At 44.0% G+C, this 14395-nt stretch overlaps 1 protein-coding gene across 1 annotated transcript in view; it reads right to left on the bottom strand.

Moving 5' to 3' along the window:
• The window catches only part of PLXNC1 (plexin C1), a 143997-nt gene that overhangs the window by 116196 nt on the left and 13406 nt on the right, over window positions 1–14395 (bottom strand). Inside the window, exon 2 of the mRNA XM_068561923.1 lies at window positions 8689–8829. Coding sequence (XP_068418024.1) covers window positions 8689–8829 — 141 coding nt within the window. The remainder of the gene's footprint in view (window positions 1–8688; window positions 8830–14395) is intronic.

Genomic DNA, 14395 nt, shown 5'->3' with positions numbered 1-14395 from the left:
ACATCTGGCTAGTGGCTATCATATTGTATGTGCGGATATAGAACATTTCCATCATCATGGAAAGTTCTATTAGAGACCCTGGCCTACAGAAAACTATGAGCCAAGGGAGACATCAGGCAGGCACTGACCAAGTGTGGACTTGCCAGGCTCCTGTCTTCCCATCTCTAATTCACATTCTTTATTAATCAGCTCAGATTCAAACAGCTGATCTGGTCTTGGAAAGTGCCTGTATAGAGGGGGAGAGATAGGAAGCCAGATTAAAATAAAGACTGATAGAAACATTCTCAAGTGAGGTTCAGGAGAGGGCTGCTGCTCAGATCTCTCTTGATGAATTCATCACGTTAAAACCATCATTTGGCAGAAACACCTATGAAGCGTTCTTGCCAATAAAGCTGGAGCCCAATCTGATCAAGCCTTAGTGCTAACTTCCATTTAGCATTAGGAAACAGAAGGGGTAGAGGAACAAGCTAAATGGCGCCACGAGAAAGTGAACAGCCAAATCCACGGTGTGAGACATTCCACAGGACAACAGACATCCTTTCCTCAAAAAGTCAACAGAGGTGACTCATAGGATAGGAGGAGGTCACTCAGATTAAGAGAAACAGAACAACCTCAATGTCACTTGAGGACCTTGTTCAGATACCAATTTGGACAAAACAATTTTAAAAAGACATTCTTGAGTTAATCAGGAAAATTTAGTTATATGGACTTGATATTAGATAATTCTAAAGAATTACTGATGATTCTGTTACTTGCAATCACAGCTTTGTGGTGATTTAAAGAAATGATCATAGTTTTTTTAGAGATGCGTAATGAAATATGTAGGGGGTGAAATGACATAGTGTCTGGGATTTGCTTTAAAATTTAGAAGTAAATAAAAACAATTTACAAAGCACCACCACTCATCCATTTCAAGTGAGTTAGGAGCTGCACTGCAGTTGTTATTAGAGCTTATTTTATTTTATTTATTTTTGGAGCATGGTGGATACAGATGGGTAAGGAGCTAGAAAGATCTTATCTGGGTCAATACAGATTTATTTACTTGATACCTTAGAGATGAAGCATCAGTATTCTCTCTAGAACTTGGACTTATGGCAGGGAAGCCTTTCTTGCTTGCTTTTTTTTTCTCTTTAAATTACCAAAGTGTACATGTGTCAGGATTTGCCAACCGGTTTCCTGAACAAGCTACCTCGAGAGGCCTACGGTGAAGCCTGTCCTGATAACAGCAGGTGCTGGGTTTAAAGGGGTATGCCTCACTGTTGGTGGGAGGGAGACTTCTCTGGAAGGTAATTTGGCGTTCTCTCTCAACATTATAAAGCACATACCCTTAGATCCCACACTCCCTCATATATACATATATAATGATATATGTAATGGGCATTTATTGCAGCATCGCGTGTTCTAACAAAAGACTGAAACCACCGAAACGTCCAACAATAGGGACCTGGTTAACTAAACTACGGTGCAAGCAATGGAATACTATTTAGCAATGAAAAGAATCAGAAAGCTCTTTATGTATTATATGTTATGTTTACCGTGCTATATTCAATATGTATATATACATGTATATACACATATATAACATATATGTTTAATAAAAGGGGAGAAAGGCTATCTTCCCCCTTTTGCTCGCAGACGTATATAAAATATCTCTAAACCGTTATCACTGGTTGCCCCAGAAGTCAAGAATGGGTGGCCTTCTTGGTTCTTTTGAGTTTTGAACACTGTTAATGTATTGTCTTTAAAAATAAATACACGCAATTTAAATTTTAAAAGTGTTTGAGGATGAGTGGGTCCAATGGTTTTCCTTTTTGCTAGATTATGCAGAGAAGAATCTCCACAGCCCCAAGCAAGTTTCCATTTTCATCACATCTTTAATTTTACTAAAGCAACGTGCTGCACAGAGGGACTGGGGTCTCTGCTTCAGCATGGTCCTCGTCTCTCTCAGATGTCTACAGGAAGGATCTCCTCCTTCTCTGGATTTCTGTTAATATCACCTCCGACCTCACCCATCCCCACCTCCACTCACAGAGCCCAGCCCAGCACAGGGGCATCGGTGGAACACTTAGATCTTCTAACTGCAAAAGTCACATCAACGTCAACACAGAAAAGAAAGCCAGCAAGACCGGAGCCGGGCCGCCTCGGAAAAGAATACGATCAGTGAAGTGATTCAGGAAGTAACAGTGAGTCACAGAAACCCAAAATGGGTTGAATTTTGCATAAGAGAAAATGCATCCAATGCACACACACTCCTCGGGCGTGATGTGGATTTTCATCTATTGCTCCCAGCATACGACCTTAATATAGATCTAACCTGAAGTCAACCTGAGCCTCTGCCATGTATATTACATACCCTTTCATCCTTCGCAAATGTCACCTCCTCTGAGAAGCCTTCCCTGGTCACCTTTCTACCATACCCCACTGTCCCTCTCTACACATCACTCTGTTTTCTCCATGGCACTTATCACCATGTGAAATGACTTCATTACTGGTTAATCCATTTAGTTGTTTTCTGTCTTTTTCTTCCCACCATGAGAGCAGGGGCACTGTCGGTTTTGTTCACTTTTGTATCCTTGGCACCCAGAACAGTGCCTGGCACATAAAAGGTGCCCAATAAATATTTATTAAATGAAAAAACATACTCTATTAGCGTTCAAGATTTTATAGAGCTCTTCAGATTTTTCCAGCTGCAGCCCATGTGGAAAACAAATTTTCCCTGATGGAGAATTTCAGTGAGTGTCAACATATTGTTTCTGTTGACATCTTCCTGAAGCCTCATGGCAGGCTATTAACTAGCCTTGGGATTTTCACTGCATACAAAAAAACCAACAAACAAACAAAACAAAAAAACCCAACAACAACCCTCCCAGCTACAGTCCTGAAATGTATGGTGTGTGAGACTTCCACACCATACCGTTAGCTGCATTACAACACCATCCACGGAAAAGACAGCCTGGTGAGGAAAATGAGGGGGAGAAAAATTAAACAAAAGACTATTTCTTTTTTTCTTTACTATTACCATGACATGGGAAAGCCATGGGTGTTCAAAGCGCTAAAATATTTTACACCAAGTTTCTTTTCTTATACCTCACTCTGTGAGGCTAACCAGTTAAAGGGTAAACCAATCATTCTTCTCACTTATTTTTTTTTTCCATCAACAGTTTCTAAGAAATGCTGCAAAGGAGACTTAAACCACACACACACACACACACACACGAGGAAAGCAAGGTAATTATCTGATAGCATTTACTGTGCTTCAGTAAGTAGGAGTAATAATAAAAATGAAATATAAAGATTAAAGCAAATTACTCTCTGGTTTCCAATCTACTGATTTTGATGTAAGTAGTAAGAGAAGCGTACAGCCTGAACCATGAGTTCTAGATTTGTGGATTACACGGGCGACTTTGTTCTGAATCGGGGAGTCCCTGCACACTCACACACTGGAAGGAGTGAGATGGGGGTAAACTTGAACATGACCTTCTCAACAGCCAACCACGGAGCCCACTTCCAGGTTTTGACAGTTCCCACTGCCTTTACTTTTTGGTCTGTTCCCTCGGCTCAGCGTCCGTGCCCCGCCCCCCACTTCCGGCCCCAGGTCCTGTCCTGGGCTCCTCATGGCCTCCTTTTCCTTATTTGAACATTCTGTGGGAGTATAAAATAGAGATCAGCTTTATAAAAGACCTGTTTTTGTTTTCTCTTATTTTTCACTCGAAAACTTTAAAAACCAGCGTCAAGGCAGACTCTTCAAAGGTTACACAGTTTGGAGGCAGGAAGAACTTTCTGGAAATGGGTTGAATCTCACTCCATGGTTTGGATAAACGAAATCTACTAGTAGGAGCAGAGTTTGGAGAGCTACATAGGTAGCCAGCCCTGACTCAGTGTGGGCGTGGTGCTTCTCTGCTGGATATGGGGAAAGGGCATGATAGGGCTTCCTGAATCCTGAACCCTGCTTTAGGCCTAAGGACGTTGGAGAAACCCAACCCTAGCCTCCTGTTGCTGGAGCCATTCTAAAAATCAACTTGAACACAGATTTCCTACCTTTGCTCTAAAGGAGTTCACTGGGGAAAAGCAGGGGTTCCTAAGGGGGTTCAGAGGCTCCCAGGAGCTACTTGTAGCCCCGAGAGGAGAGGGCTCTGCCTTCCTCTAACACAGAAGTCTGCACTCAGCTGGGTTGTCAGCAAGCTGTCCCTAAATAGGAATAAACTAAAACCACAGAAGCCATAGAACCTTCTCATGAAACCTCAAATACTTGCATCTTGATGTTAACCCAGATATTCCAATATTAGAAAATAAAAAATAAAAACCAGTTCCACAAACTCTCCCAAGCTCTACAGAACACATCTGAATTATCAGTGCAGTTTGTTTGGGAGACTGGTTGCTTCCATTCAAACCACCTTCAGCAAGTTACCTAACCTCTCAGAGCCTCAGGTTTTTTCATTTATAAAGTGGGAATGCTAATAGTATTGAACTAGTAAACCCATGCAGACACTGGCTCTAATGCCCGGCACATAGTAAGAGCTCAGAAGTGTTAGCTGTTATTATTCCTCGCCTACTGCCGTCTTTTCTTCTTTGCTTACAAGAAAGGTTAATGGGCATGGGTGAAGTTACAAATTTCAAATTTCATGCATATTTCTTTATTACTTATTTTACCACCTGGAAAAGTTCAAAATATTCAATTCTGCCCTTGAAATAAGGACAATTTTCTACATGCAACAGAGTCAGCTCAAAGGAATCCAAACTACACCATAGTCTGTACCACAATCTGGAGAAAGAGCACGTGTTTATAAGAATGAGTACACATTGCAGCATCCTGGCCACGCAACACGTGGGATATGAATTCCCAAAAACTGAGTGCAATGTGGCCCTACTTTTTCAGCTGATCTCAGGGAAGATGCTGACAACTGAAAAATTATAGCATGCAATCACGCTCAGAAAGGAAGTAAAATGAGGAAATATCCAGAGGAAAAAGTGACTGGACATAATCTGTCTCACACAACCACTAGGATGGCAAGTCAATAATAAGGGGGCAGATTAGATATCCGCAAAGGACGCTTTCAGTTCCAAATTCCTTCAGTTTTTCTAAAACCTTACAAAGGGATTTAGAATAAAGGTAGGAGAAAGAGGGCAGTAAAGGTATTAGTATATTGTGAAATCTTTAATTTTTCCGCTTATCATCAATAAAATCTTACCTTCAGAGGTAGTGCCAGATGACTCGGAAGAGTGCATGTCTTTAAAGACACTTCAAAAGTGATTCAGTATCTCGGCTTAAGCTCAAAATAATGTTTCCATATAATAGAATATGATACAGCTATTTAAAAAGACTGTTTACAGTTTGCCATAACATTGTAATATAAGCATTTTCCCTCATTAACTGAAGAAAAAAGGATGCAAAACTGAAGAGTCTGACCTCAACTATGTAAAAAAAAGAATCTAAAATGCTGACAGCAGCTGCCTCTACATAAGAAAACTAGGGGTATTTTTTCTTTGCTTTCCCCTCATACCCCGCTACTTTGTAACTTTTTCCAAGAGCATGTATTACTTTCACAGTAAGAAAAAATCATTTCAGTAATATGATATTTAAAATTGCACCAAACTCTATGAAAACTCTGTGACGTTTTCAGAGATTTAGGAAATCAGAGGGTCTGTGTGTGTGTTGGTCAAAAAGAGCAATTGGCCCCCAAATGCTATTTCCTGCCTCTCCTCCAACCAGGCATATAGTACAGTGCCTGGCGTCTGTCAAAAGGCCATCAACTCTTGATCGCCAGGGAAACTGAAGAGTCAGGCTGTGAGTGATCCAAGCCCCTTCTTCTCCTCCTCCTGCAGGCTGCCTTGGGTTGGGTTTTGTTTTTCTCTGCTCATTAGTACCTCCACTCTGTGGCTGAAGAAGCCAAGCTTGTGTCTATCAATGTTCGTCTTTTCTAACAGTTCTGGTGACAAGTCTGGCAAGGGACAAGCTTGAAGTTTTTGAATAAAGGGATCTGGAGATTCTCTGTGCCTTCCAAATCATCTACACAATCCTGGGGCTTCAGGACTCTGGGTGATTTCGGGGGCTGCATCCCAGCATCTGTAAGCAGGATACATAAGGGAGTCTTGGGAATGACTGGGGTGTCCTAGGCAGCCTGGCGGGGCCCCGTCAGCTCACGCTCTCCCCTCCCAACCTCCTCCTGAGGGGGGGAGCCTTCCTGAGGGAAGCTGGGGGTGGGGGGGGTTTGACTCCCAAGAAGTGATCCTGCCAGTGAGGTATTCCCTCAGCCAGACGGTCTGCCTTCTCAAGCTGGGATTCTTCCCTGAGCTTCTAAGAACCCTGAACCCGCTCCACTCCCACTGCCACGTGACTCCCTAGCAACATGCTTCCCACTCCCCCCAGAGAACCCTCACAGAGTGGTTGCCCGTGCCTGGGGCAGAAGTTTCCAAGTCAGTGTAGCCTGAGACATAACAGTGTGGTCTCTGAAGTGGTTCCCGGTTCAAATCCCTGCTCTGCCATGTGTGACCTTGGACAAATCGTGCAGCTTCTCTGGGCCCCGGTTCCCTTATCTGTAAAATGAGAAGCCTGTGTCTACCCCGCTGAGTGGTGGAGGCGACTGAATTAGAACAGGTAAGTGATGAGCACTGTATAAATGTTAGCAGTCACAGAACAAACAAACAGAAAACCAACCTGCGCTTGTTATTGGAACCCTAAAAACATAGCCACAGATGTGGCTTTTGAAGGTGTAGCCCGTACAGATGCCGAGGAAAGTGAGCCTTGGGCCAGCCGTCTCTTCCTCAGCAGCCTGAAGCTGCAGCTCAGTTCCACCCCTTGGTACCACAGCATCACTAAACACCGGCCAGCTGCACACGAACCACTGGGGTGAACAAACAGGACAGGCGAAACCAGGCCGTCCCATGGGAAACGATTTATAGCCAGTGTTCCTTCACCTCCAATTTACTATCTAACAGTTTTGGTTGGCTCAGCTTTGGGGAAACAGTGTTCTCGTCAAAACACTTGTCAAAAATATCCCAAATCTGAAGAGATAATTGGCAAGGAGACCCAGTAAGGATTGATGGAAACTTCTTCCGCCAGGCGAATGGGTCCAATTAGTCTGGCCAGCTTGGTGTAGCTCCAGACATTGCCTCGCGGCACTGAGCAGCTCGTATACAAGGACTAGCGGGTTATTTACCTTTCCCCAGGAAATAAAGCTAACACAAAAGGAAAGATGATCAATGTATATTTTAAAAGCATGTGTATACAAACAAACCCCCTCCCATATGTTACTGGGTTTCCTCCAAAGAAAACAGATTAAATCAAGTTATCTACCAGGCACTCAGCACTGTATCCGGCTGTGGGAATTCCCGGCCCCCTTCTCAAGAAGCTTAAAATCAAGCTGGGAAGGCAAGACAAGCACAAGTGCAAAGGTTAGGCATCAAAGCAAGACATTTGTAATGAGCCAAAAGAATGATACAGACAATGAGTATTTCAGGAGATGAGGGAGAAACGTGATCACTCCAGGCTTAGGAGTCCTCAGAGAGGAGGTGGGGTTTGAGTTGGGCCAAAGCATAGATACGCAGGATTCAGTAGAGCAGAGAAAAAAAGAGAGCAATCCAGGAAAGGGGTACAGTGTGAGCAAAGGTGTGGGAGCAGCACACAAGGCACATTTGGAGAAAGCAAGCAAGCAAGCAAGCAGGTTTGGCTAATTAGAGACCACCAGAAGAGAAAGGGGTTTCTTAGGTCATCTAGTACAATCTCATTTTACAGATGAGGAAATGGAGGCTCAGAGAGGTTAAGCGATTCACCTCAAGTCACACAGCTGGTTATCAGTGGGAGATCAGTTGAGGGAACAAATCTGTTAATATCCAGTTTAGAATCCGAGCTGACAGTAAATTGACTGGCTATAGAGAGGCAAAGGAGAATCCGCCTAGGGTGAAAGAAACAGTGCAATTCTCAACCACGAATGCTGGTGGAGGTCACAGAAGGTGCTCATTAAACGCTTGCTGAAAAAATTGATAACTGCTATATAATTTCAGACAAGTCATGTGGTATCTCTGAGTTTATTTTCTTCTCCTTCCCCCTGCACCTCCCCCCAGTGAATAAAAATCTCAACTCGACCAGTGGTGTATCCACACAGTGGAAATAAACAGTTCTCAGAGATAAAAGGCGAGGGGAGCCTCAAAGGGTTTCAGATTTCTAACCTCTCTGTGGTGGGTGTGGGTATGAAGGTTAGAAAATGAACCACCCCCTCTGCAGGCGGCAGGTGGGCTGGGGAGAAGGAACATCTGTTTTTTTCCTTCTTTTTAGCCCTATAATCTTTTACCTCTTTGAAGTTGTGAGAAATCAGGTGCTTTGTACATTTCCATTATAAAGGAGATAGAACTAAAAAGTTAAAAGTCTTAGGAGGGTGAGCCGGGATGCGGTAGGGGCCAGGTCTCCATGTGCCTCACCTAGGCGGCTTGTGAGTAAGGAAGGGAACCGTCTTGGCAAGTTCCCAGGAAGCAAGGGGTCTGTCACATCCATACATGGGTAGGAGGTTATTACAAATAGATTTCCAGAAATTTCTTTCAGGCCATTTCGGTGAGGGGAGGTGTCTCTGAGCAGTTCACAAAGCAGTTGGTATGGTCTTGTGTATAACCCAGAAGCAATACAAAATACAAAATACAAAAGCACAAAATGGATCAATACTAAAATCGACATGGAAGAAGGCACAGAAAACTAACCTTAAGTAACTGGCCATTTCCAGTCCCCAAGAATAAAACAGTCCTGTTCATTACCACGGTGCCATAAACGGATGTCAGGTCGGAATGGATCAAGGTAGATGATGCGATTGGTTGGACTCTTTCAGGTTGATCCTTGTCATTCTGAACATGCACACAAACGCACAAATAAAAAAAAAGATAATTTTTAACAGTGATAATTCTCATGATGATAAAATGTCACTCATGCCCACCTGGGAAGGATCCTACTGGAGCCCCAAATACATTTTCTTAGACAAGATCCCCAGGAACAACCTTTTATCCCCTTTACCGGCAGAATCACCACGCTTGCCCAACCCATGGAAAGCCATTTGTTTACTGTGTATTAACATGTATTGATTGCCAGCAGTGAGCTAGCCATCCATTTAACGCTCCCCCAGCTGATATATGAAACTGAGCTCCACTTTATTGCCAAAAAAGAGCCCACCGCTGAATTGGGAGGGAGACAGTCTTATACATGGCTGTTTGCAGGATCATGCTGAAATTTATTTTAACAAGGGTTTGGCTTCTGTGAGGTTAAACAAGCCACTTCCAGACATGTGAGACGGACCATCCTATTGGGTGTGATGGCAGAGAGGAGGGACTCTACATTTACAAGAAGAGTGCAGTGTGTTAGCCCAAAGACAGGGTAAGTCATTCAGAGGGTAAAGAGGGAAAGACAGAGTCATGGATGGTGGGTAAGACAGAGCCACAGGGCTAAAGAGGAACCAAGCACAAGGGCTGGACCCGGTGCTGGTGTTCTTGAAGAAGAAATGGAAAGCCTAACTCTCAACCTGAAGGCATGTAAATGGTCTGAGGTTCTGAGCACACAGAATCACATGCTCACTCCTGATCATTAAATAAAGCCCCTCTTTAAACCCAGAGCAGACAGTGTGTCGACTAAAATGTCTTTTTCTTCCTTGTTTAAAGGCATGAAGTGCTTCATGCTGCTTCCTGCTTTCAACGACAGGAAACCGAGTTTGTTACACAAATCTCTGGAAGATACAGAGCTAGAAAGAGTCGTTGTCTTCTACAGCTACTGAACACGGTGCGATAGCATACTTTATCTGCCAGAGTTTGGTTCCCAACTGTACTAAGGTTTGCGAAGGCACATCTACGCTTCAACCAATAGGAGAGCTGGCAAACTTCTGTAAGCATCACCGCAACTCCTAAAATCGCCCCGTTTGGAGAGGGGGGAGGTAGGCAAGAGGAGGCTAAGACTTATTAACTTCATTATATTACTGCCGACAGTGTTTACGTCTTTCAATTTATGTCTTATTAAATATTCATTATTTTTAAACCCACCAAGTTTCATTAACATCTACACTAAATGGATTCATGGACTAAATTGATTTCTGAAGCCTTTAAAGTGTCGTCTGTATTTCTTTGTTGAAGTTACACTGGGAGGAAAAGACATGCTGGCAAGGATTTCGCCAATGTCGTGATCTCTGCTCAAGGAAAAGATGTCATAACCTAAGAGAACGTGGCGTATTTGCATACAATATTCCATAGTGAACTCAGTTTAAAAAGATTTTTAGAAAGCCCATTGGAGATTTTTTTTTTTCCTGTTAAAAATATACTTTTCATACAGTCGGGGAAGATGAGGAACTGTCCTGTTAAAATGAAGCTGAGAAAAAAAATCTCTGTGGGTCTGAGAATCAGAACAATAGATCACTGTTTAGATAAGGATGCCTCGTGACTATGAGTAGAAAAAAGAAAAGTCAGTGACCTTTAGATGTAAAAAAAAAAATAAACCCACACCACACATCTTGCTTTAAAATAAAACCAGAATTGTTCAAACTTAAAATCGGCTGACCACGCCTCTTCTTTTTATTAAATATTTGAGCATCTCAGAAGTGCTTAACTCAGAGAATTGGACGTCATCTCTGCCTGGGCATCTGGAATGTTCTAACACCACTATCTTTGGCTGGAGGACTCCGTTTTCCCTCATCCCACGACACAGACAGAGTAATGACTGTGGACTGTTGATTAGCCATCCACAAGGACCAAATGGGATAGTGTCCTCCCACGTCTGGTATATAGTAGGTGCTTAATAACTGTAGCTATTTAGATTAGCCAAGAACCGTGACATCACAGTTAGCCTTGGCTGAGGTGGGATGAGATATTCTGTTTGTGAAAGACTGACTCCCAAAAAACCCAGAAGTGGCTCAAAAGCCGAAAACGAACAAGGAGAAAATTGCTTCTAAATTACTGTCCCATCCTCTTCTAGCATCCTTCCCTGGCTTCTGACTGTTTCTCAATAATTGCAGTTTTCCAAATTAAGTCCTGGATCAATAACATGGGTAAGCAGTAGGGCCATTAAATCAATGTTCCTGAATTTGAGAGCTGGTGGCATAGAACAAACCACCTGGGACTAGGGGTCAGAGAAGTTAGGTTTGCATTCAAGCTTGGTTCTCGTCCCCTGGGTGATGTGGGCAATTTATCGAACCCTGTTGGGATTGGCTTTCTCAGCTGTGAATAAGGCCAATGGTGTCTGATCGGTAGGGTAGTTATGAGGGAGAGATAATAATGATGGTAGTAATAATAACATGTTGATACATGCTAGCTGCTATGATTAGTAGTAACTTGCACTTACTGTGTTTTGCTTGGAATATTTTATAATACTCCGACTAAATAAGGATAGTATAGGGTAGTGAGCCGGACCTCCAGGCTTTCGATCCTGGCTCTGTCACTTTCTAACTAAGTAATTTTGTGCACATTACTTAGCTTCTCTGTGACTCAGTTTCCTCCTCTATACAATGGAAGTGACGATAGCAGCATTTATGTCATAGACTCATCACGAGGACTGACTGAGTTAGGACACAAGCCTAGGTAAAGCTTAGAACAGCGTCTGGCACATAGTAACACACAATCCACGCTTGCTATCATTACCTTATTTAAAAACACAAACGGTTGCTGCCACACCTGTGGCAGTTATGCCCACCTCCTCCTTTGCCACAAAACCCTAATTTTGTTCAGGTAGCAATAAACCCAAGCCTGGGAAACCATGATTAGCCTAAGCCACCCAGTAATCCCATTCCCCGTTGCCTGGTACTTGCTTTCCTACCCCGTAGAGCTAGGGGTGGCCATGTGGCCCAGTTTGGGTCTGTGAGATGCAAGAAATCCACTGGAGGAGCTTCTGGGAATAAGCTTCCTCCTTGATAAGAGGCGGCTCTTGAGGAGGACTCATTTGCCCCTCTTCCCTCACTTCCTCCCTTTGGAATCTGTGATGTGAGGTTATCTGTGCAGAGTGGTGACAGCCATTTTGCTTCCATGACGTTCAAGATGGAGGGTGAAAACCAACAGATTGGTGCAAGGGGAGGACAAAAGACCCTCGGTTCTTGAGGACACCACTGAGCTCAGACTTCCAAGCTTTAAACTTTTTACTAACAATGATGTTATGATTTAAGCCGCTGCTTATGGCTTGCAACGCAAAGCAAGTCCCTGTGTAAGAAATGAGAGTCATGGCTGGGGACACGGCACTAGACTCTAGCTTTTCCTCAGCTACAAAGGACCAGGAACTGGCCAAGCGCTTGTTCCTCTCACCCTGGAAGATCCTGGCCACAGTCAGGATTGTGTAGCCAATTACCACAGCGGGCCTGGAAGAAAATAGGAAAGAGCGGGCTTGGACCTCAAGTAAACTCGAAGGGCTGCTCTGGCTGAATGGAAATGGATTCTTTTGTGCTGGAGACACACAGAAATGGACAGGTCCCTGTGAATGGAAAAAGGAACCCTCTGAATGGCTTCCTTTTGCTCACTTCAGCAAATGCAAACAAAAGAAAGACAGGCTCCAGAGAAACCTGCTCACAAAAGTGAAATTAATACCTGGGGAGCCAAGTAGAAAAAGGGAGAAAATAGTGCAGGCAGCCCCCTGTGTCCAGAGATTATTTTCACTCTCTTTTTTGGGGGGCCTATTTTCTATCTTGCCCTTCTCTCCCTTTAGGGCATAATCACTAATGTTGCTCTCAGCCTATTCTGTCTAGTTTATTACGTGTAATTTATTTCTGAATTCCGGCCTCTGCTTGTTCTTCTGTGTGTAACAAGGTTAATGCCTTGTAATGATGCTTTTGCCAGTTCTGCCTCTCGCTACAAAATCCAATCTTGATTTAGCTCTAAACCTTGTCTCCCCTTTGGGCTTTCTTGGTTCCCTCAGAGTTGTCACTCTGTGTCTCCTGCCTGCCATGTCTAACCACACGTCCCGCCTACACTGGAGCCCGCTCTCACAGGGAAACTTTTTCCAGTTTGAGGAAAAAGCTACCTTGTCTCAAATGATGTTTGGGCTAAAAAAGAGAGAGCCTTGGGCTTGACACACCAAAGCGGAACCAAGGCTACTGGGAAGGGGTGAGTGCTGGTGTGTGCGAGTGTGTGCGTGTGTGTGTGTGTGTGTGTGTAAGAGAGAGAGAGAGTATTCAGGGAATACTGGGCACATCACGAGGGAAACAGCTTGACCTCCTTGTAGCTCCTTCATATGATCTTTCATTGACCATAAACACCCCCCGATTCCAGGGGGCACCAGCCATGTATTCTAGGATGTGAATGGCACACTCGGGACTTGAGTACCACGTGGCCCTGCCCCTACCACGTAGAAGAGGGTCTGACTCAGCGAGGATCACATGGAGCGCTCACAGCCAAGCTGCAGCTATTATGGGAACAGCTGGAGGAAATGTGCACAAAAGTGGCCCCTCAAGCGTTGGGGAGACGGCAAAAGTCAAGCCTTTGATCCCCAAGGTGATGAAAAGACTCCCTTATTTTGGTTTTTCTTTATGGGGCCAGGGCAAATACCAACTGGAACTTCTTAAACATTGATAGAAAGCTTCTCGGGCAGGTAATTTTGTAGTCTGCTCCTCTTTGGCATACACTTACGGGAAGCAGTTTCTTCATCATTACTTACCCAGGGGCCTACTGGCAGTTAGGAAACCTCAGCAGGAGTCCTATGCCCAAGATCTGGCCCTGCTTCGTCCCTGACAGGCTGCTTGATTTGGGCAAGTCCCTGAACATCAATAACCGAATCTGTAAAATGGACCCAATAATACACACGCCCTGTCTATTAGCATTGTTGTGAGGCCCAAATGAAAGCATGTGTGTGGAAATAATTGGAAAACTATCTTTATCAAGCTAGAGAATGGAAAGAACAACTATTCACCCAAGTTAGATAGTGATTTTATTGGCCGTTAAGGCGCCTGTCACTTTTCTTTATTCTTCTAGAGTATACCGCATTGATCGGGTTCTAACTTTACGGCACCTCTCTGATCATCTGAAGGAAGAATTAACCTTGGGGACTCAAATGATCCAAAGGAAAAGTTCAAAGTGTGCAGGAGGAATAAAGAAGGGAAGTTTAGGGACATACCTGGGCAGCCTCTATACCAGGCAAGCATGGGGGGCGTGCAACCGAGCCACGGGAAACATGCAAAGTGGTGAGGTTTGTATTTCACATCCTCCCACGGGCTCTTCCACCTGCTTCCCTCCCTCCAAGGCCCCAGTGTCCTCCAGCCACCCAGGCCTTCCTACTGCCAAAGTCCCACTCTCCAAGATTTATCCTGCCTTTTTCCTGCTTTACACTCCATCCTCCATCTAAATCTCCATCCCTTCCATGTGGCTACTTTCAGTCAATTACCTACAAAAAGACAACCTGGGGCTTCCCTGGTGGCGCAGTGGTTGAGAATCTGCCTGCCAATGCAGGGGACACGGGTTC

This window comes from Eschrichtius robustus, chromosome 13 (assembly GCF_028021215.1).
Source record: "Eschrichtius robustus isolate mEscRob2 chromosome 13, mEscRob2.pri, whole genome shotgun sequence".
NCBI lineage: Eukaryota > Metazoa > Chordata > Mammalia > Artiodactyla > Eschrichtiidae > Eschrichtius > Eschrichtius robustus.
Note: the sequence above shows the minus strand (reverse complement) of the source record. Positions and strands in the feature narration are given on the sequence as shown.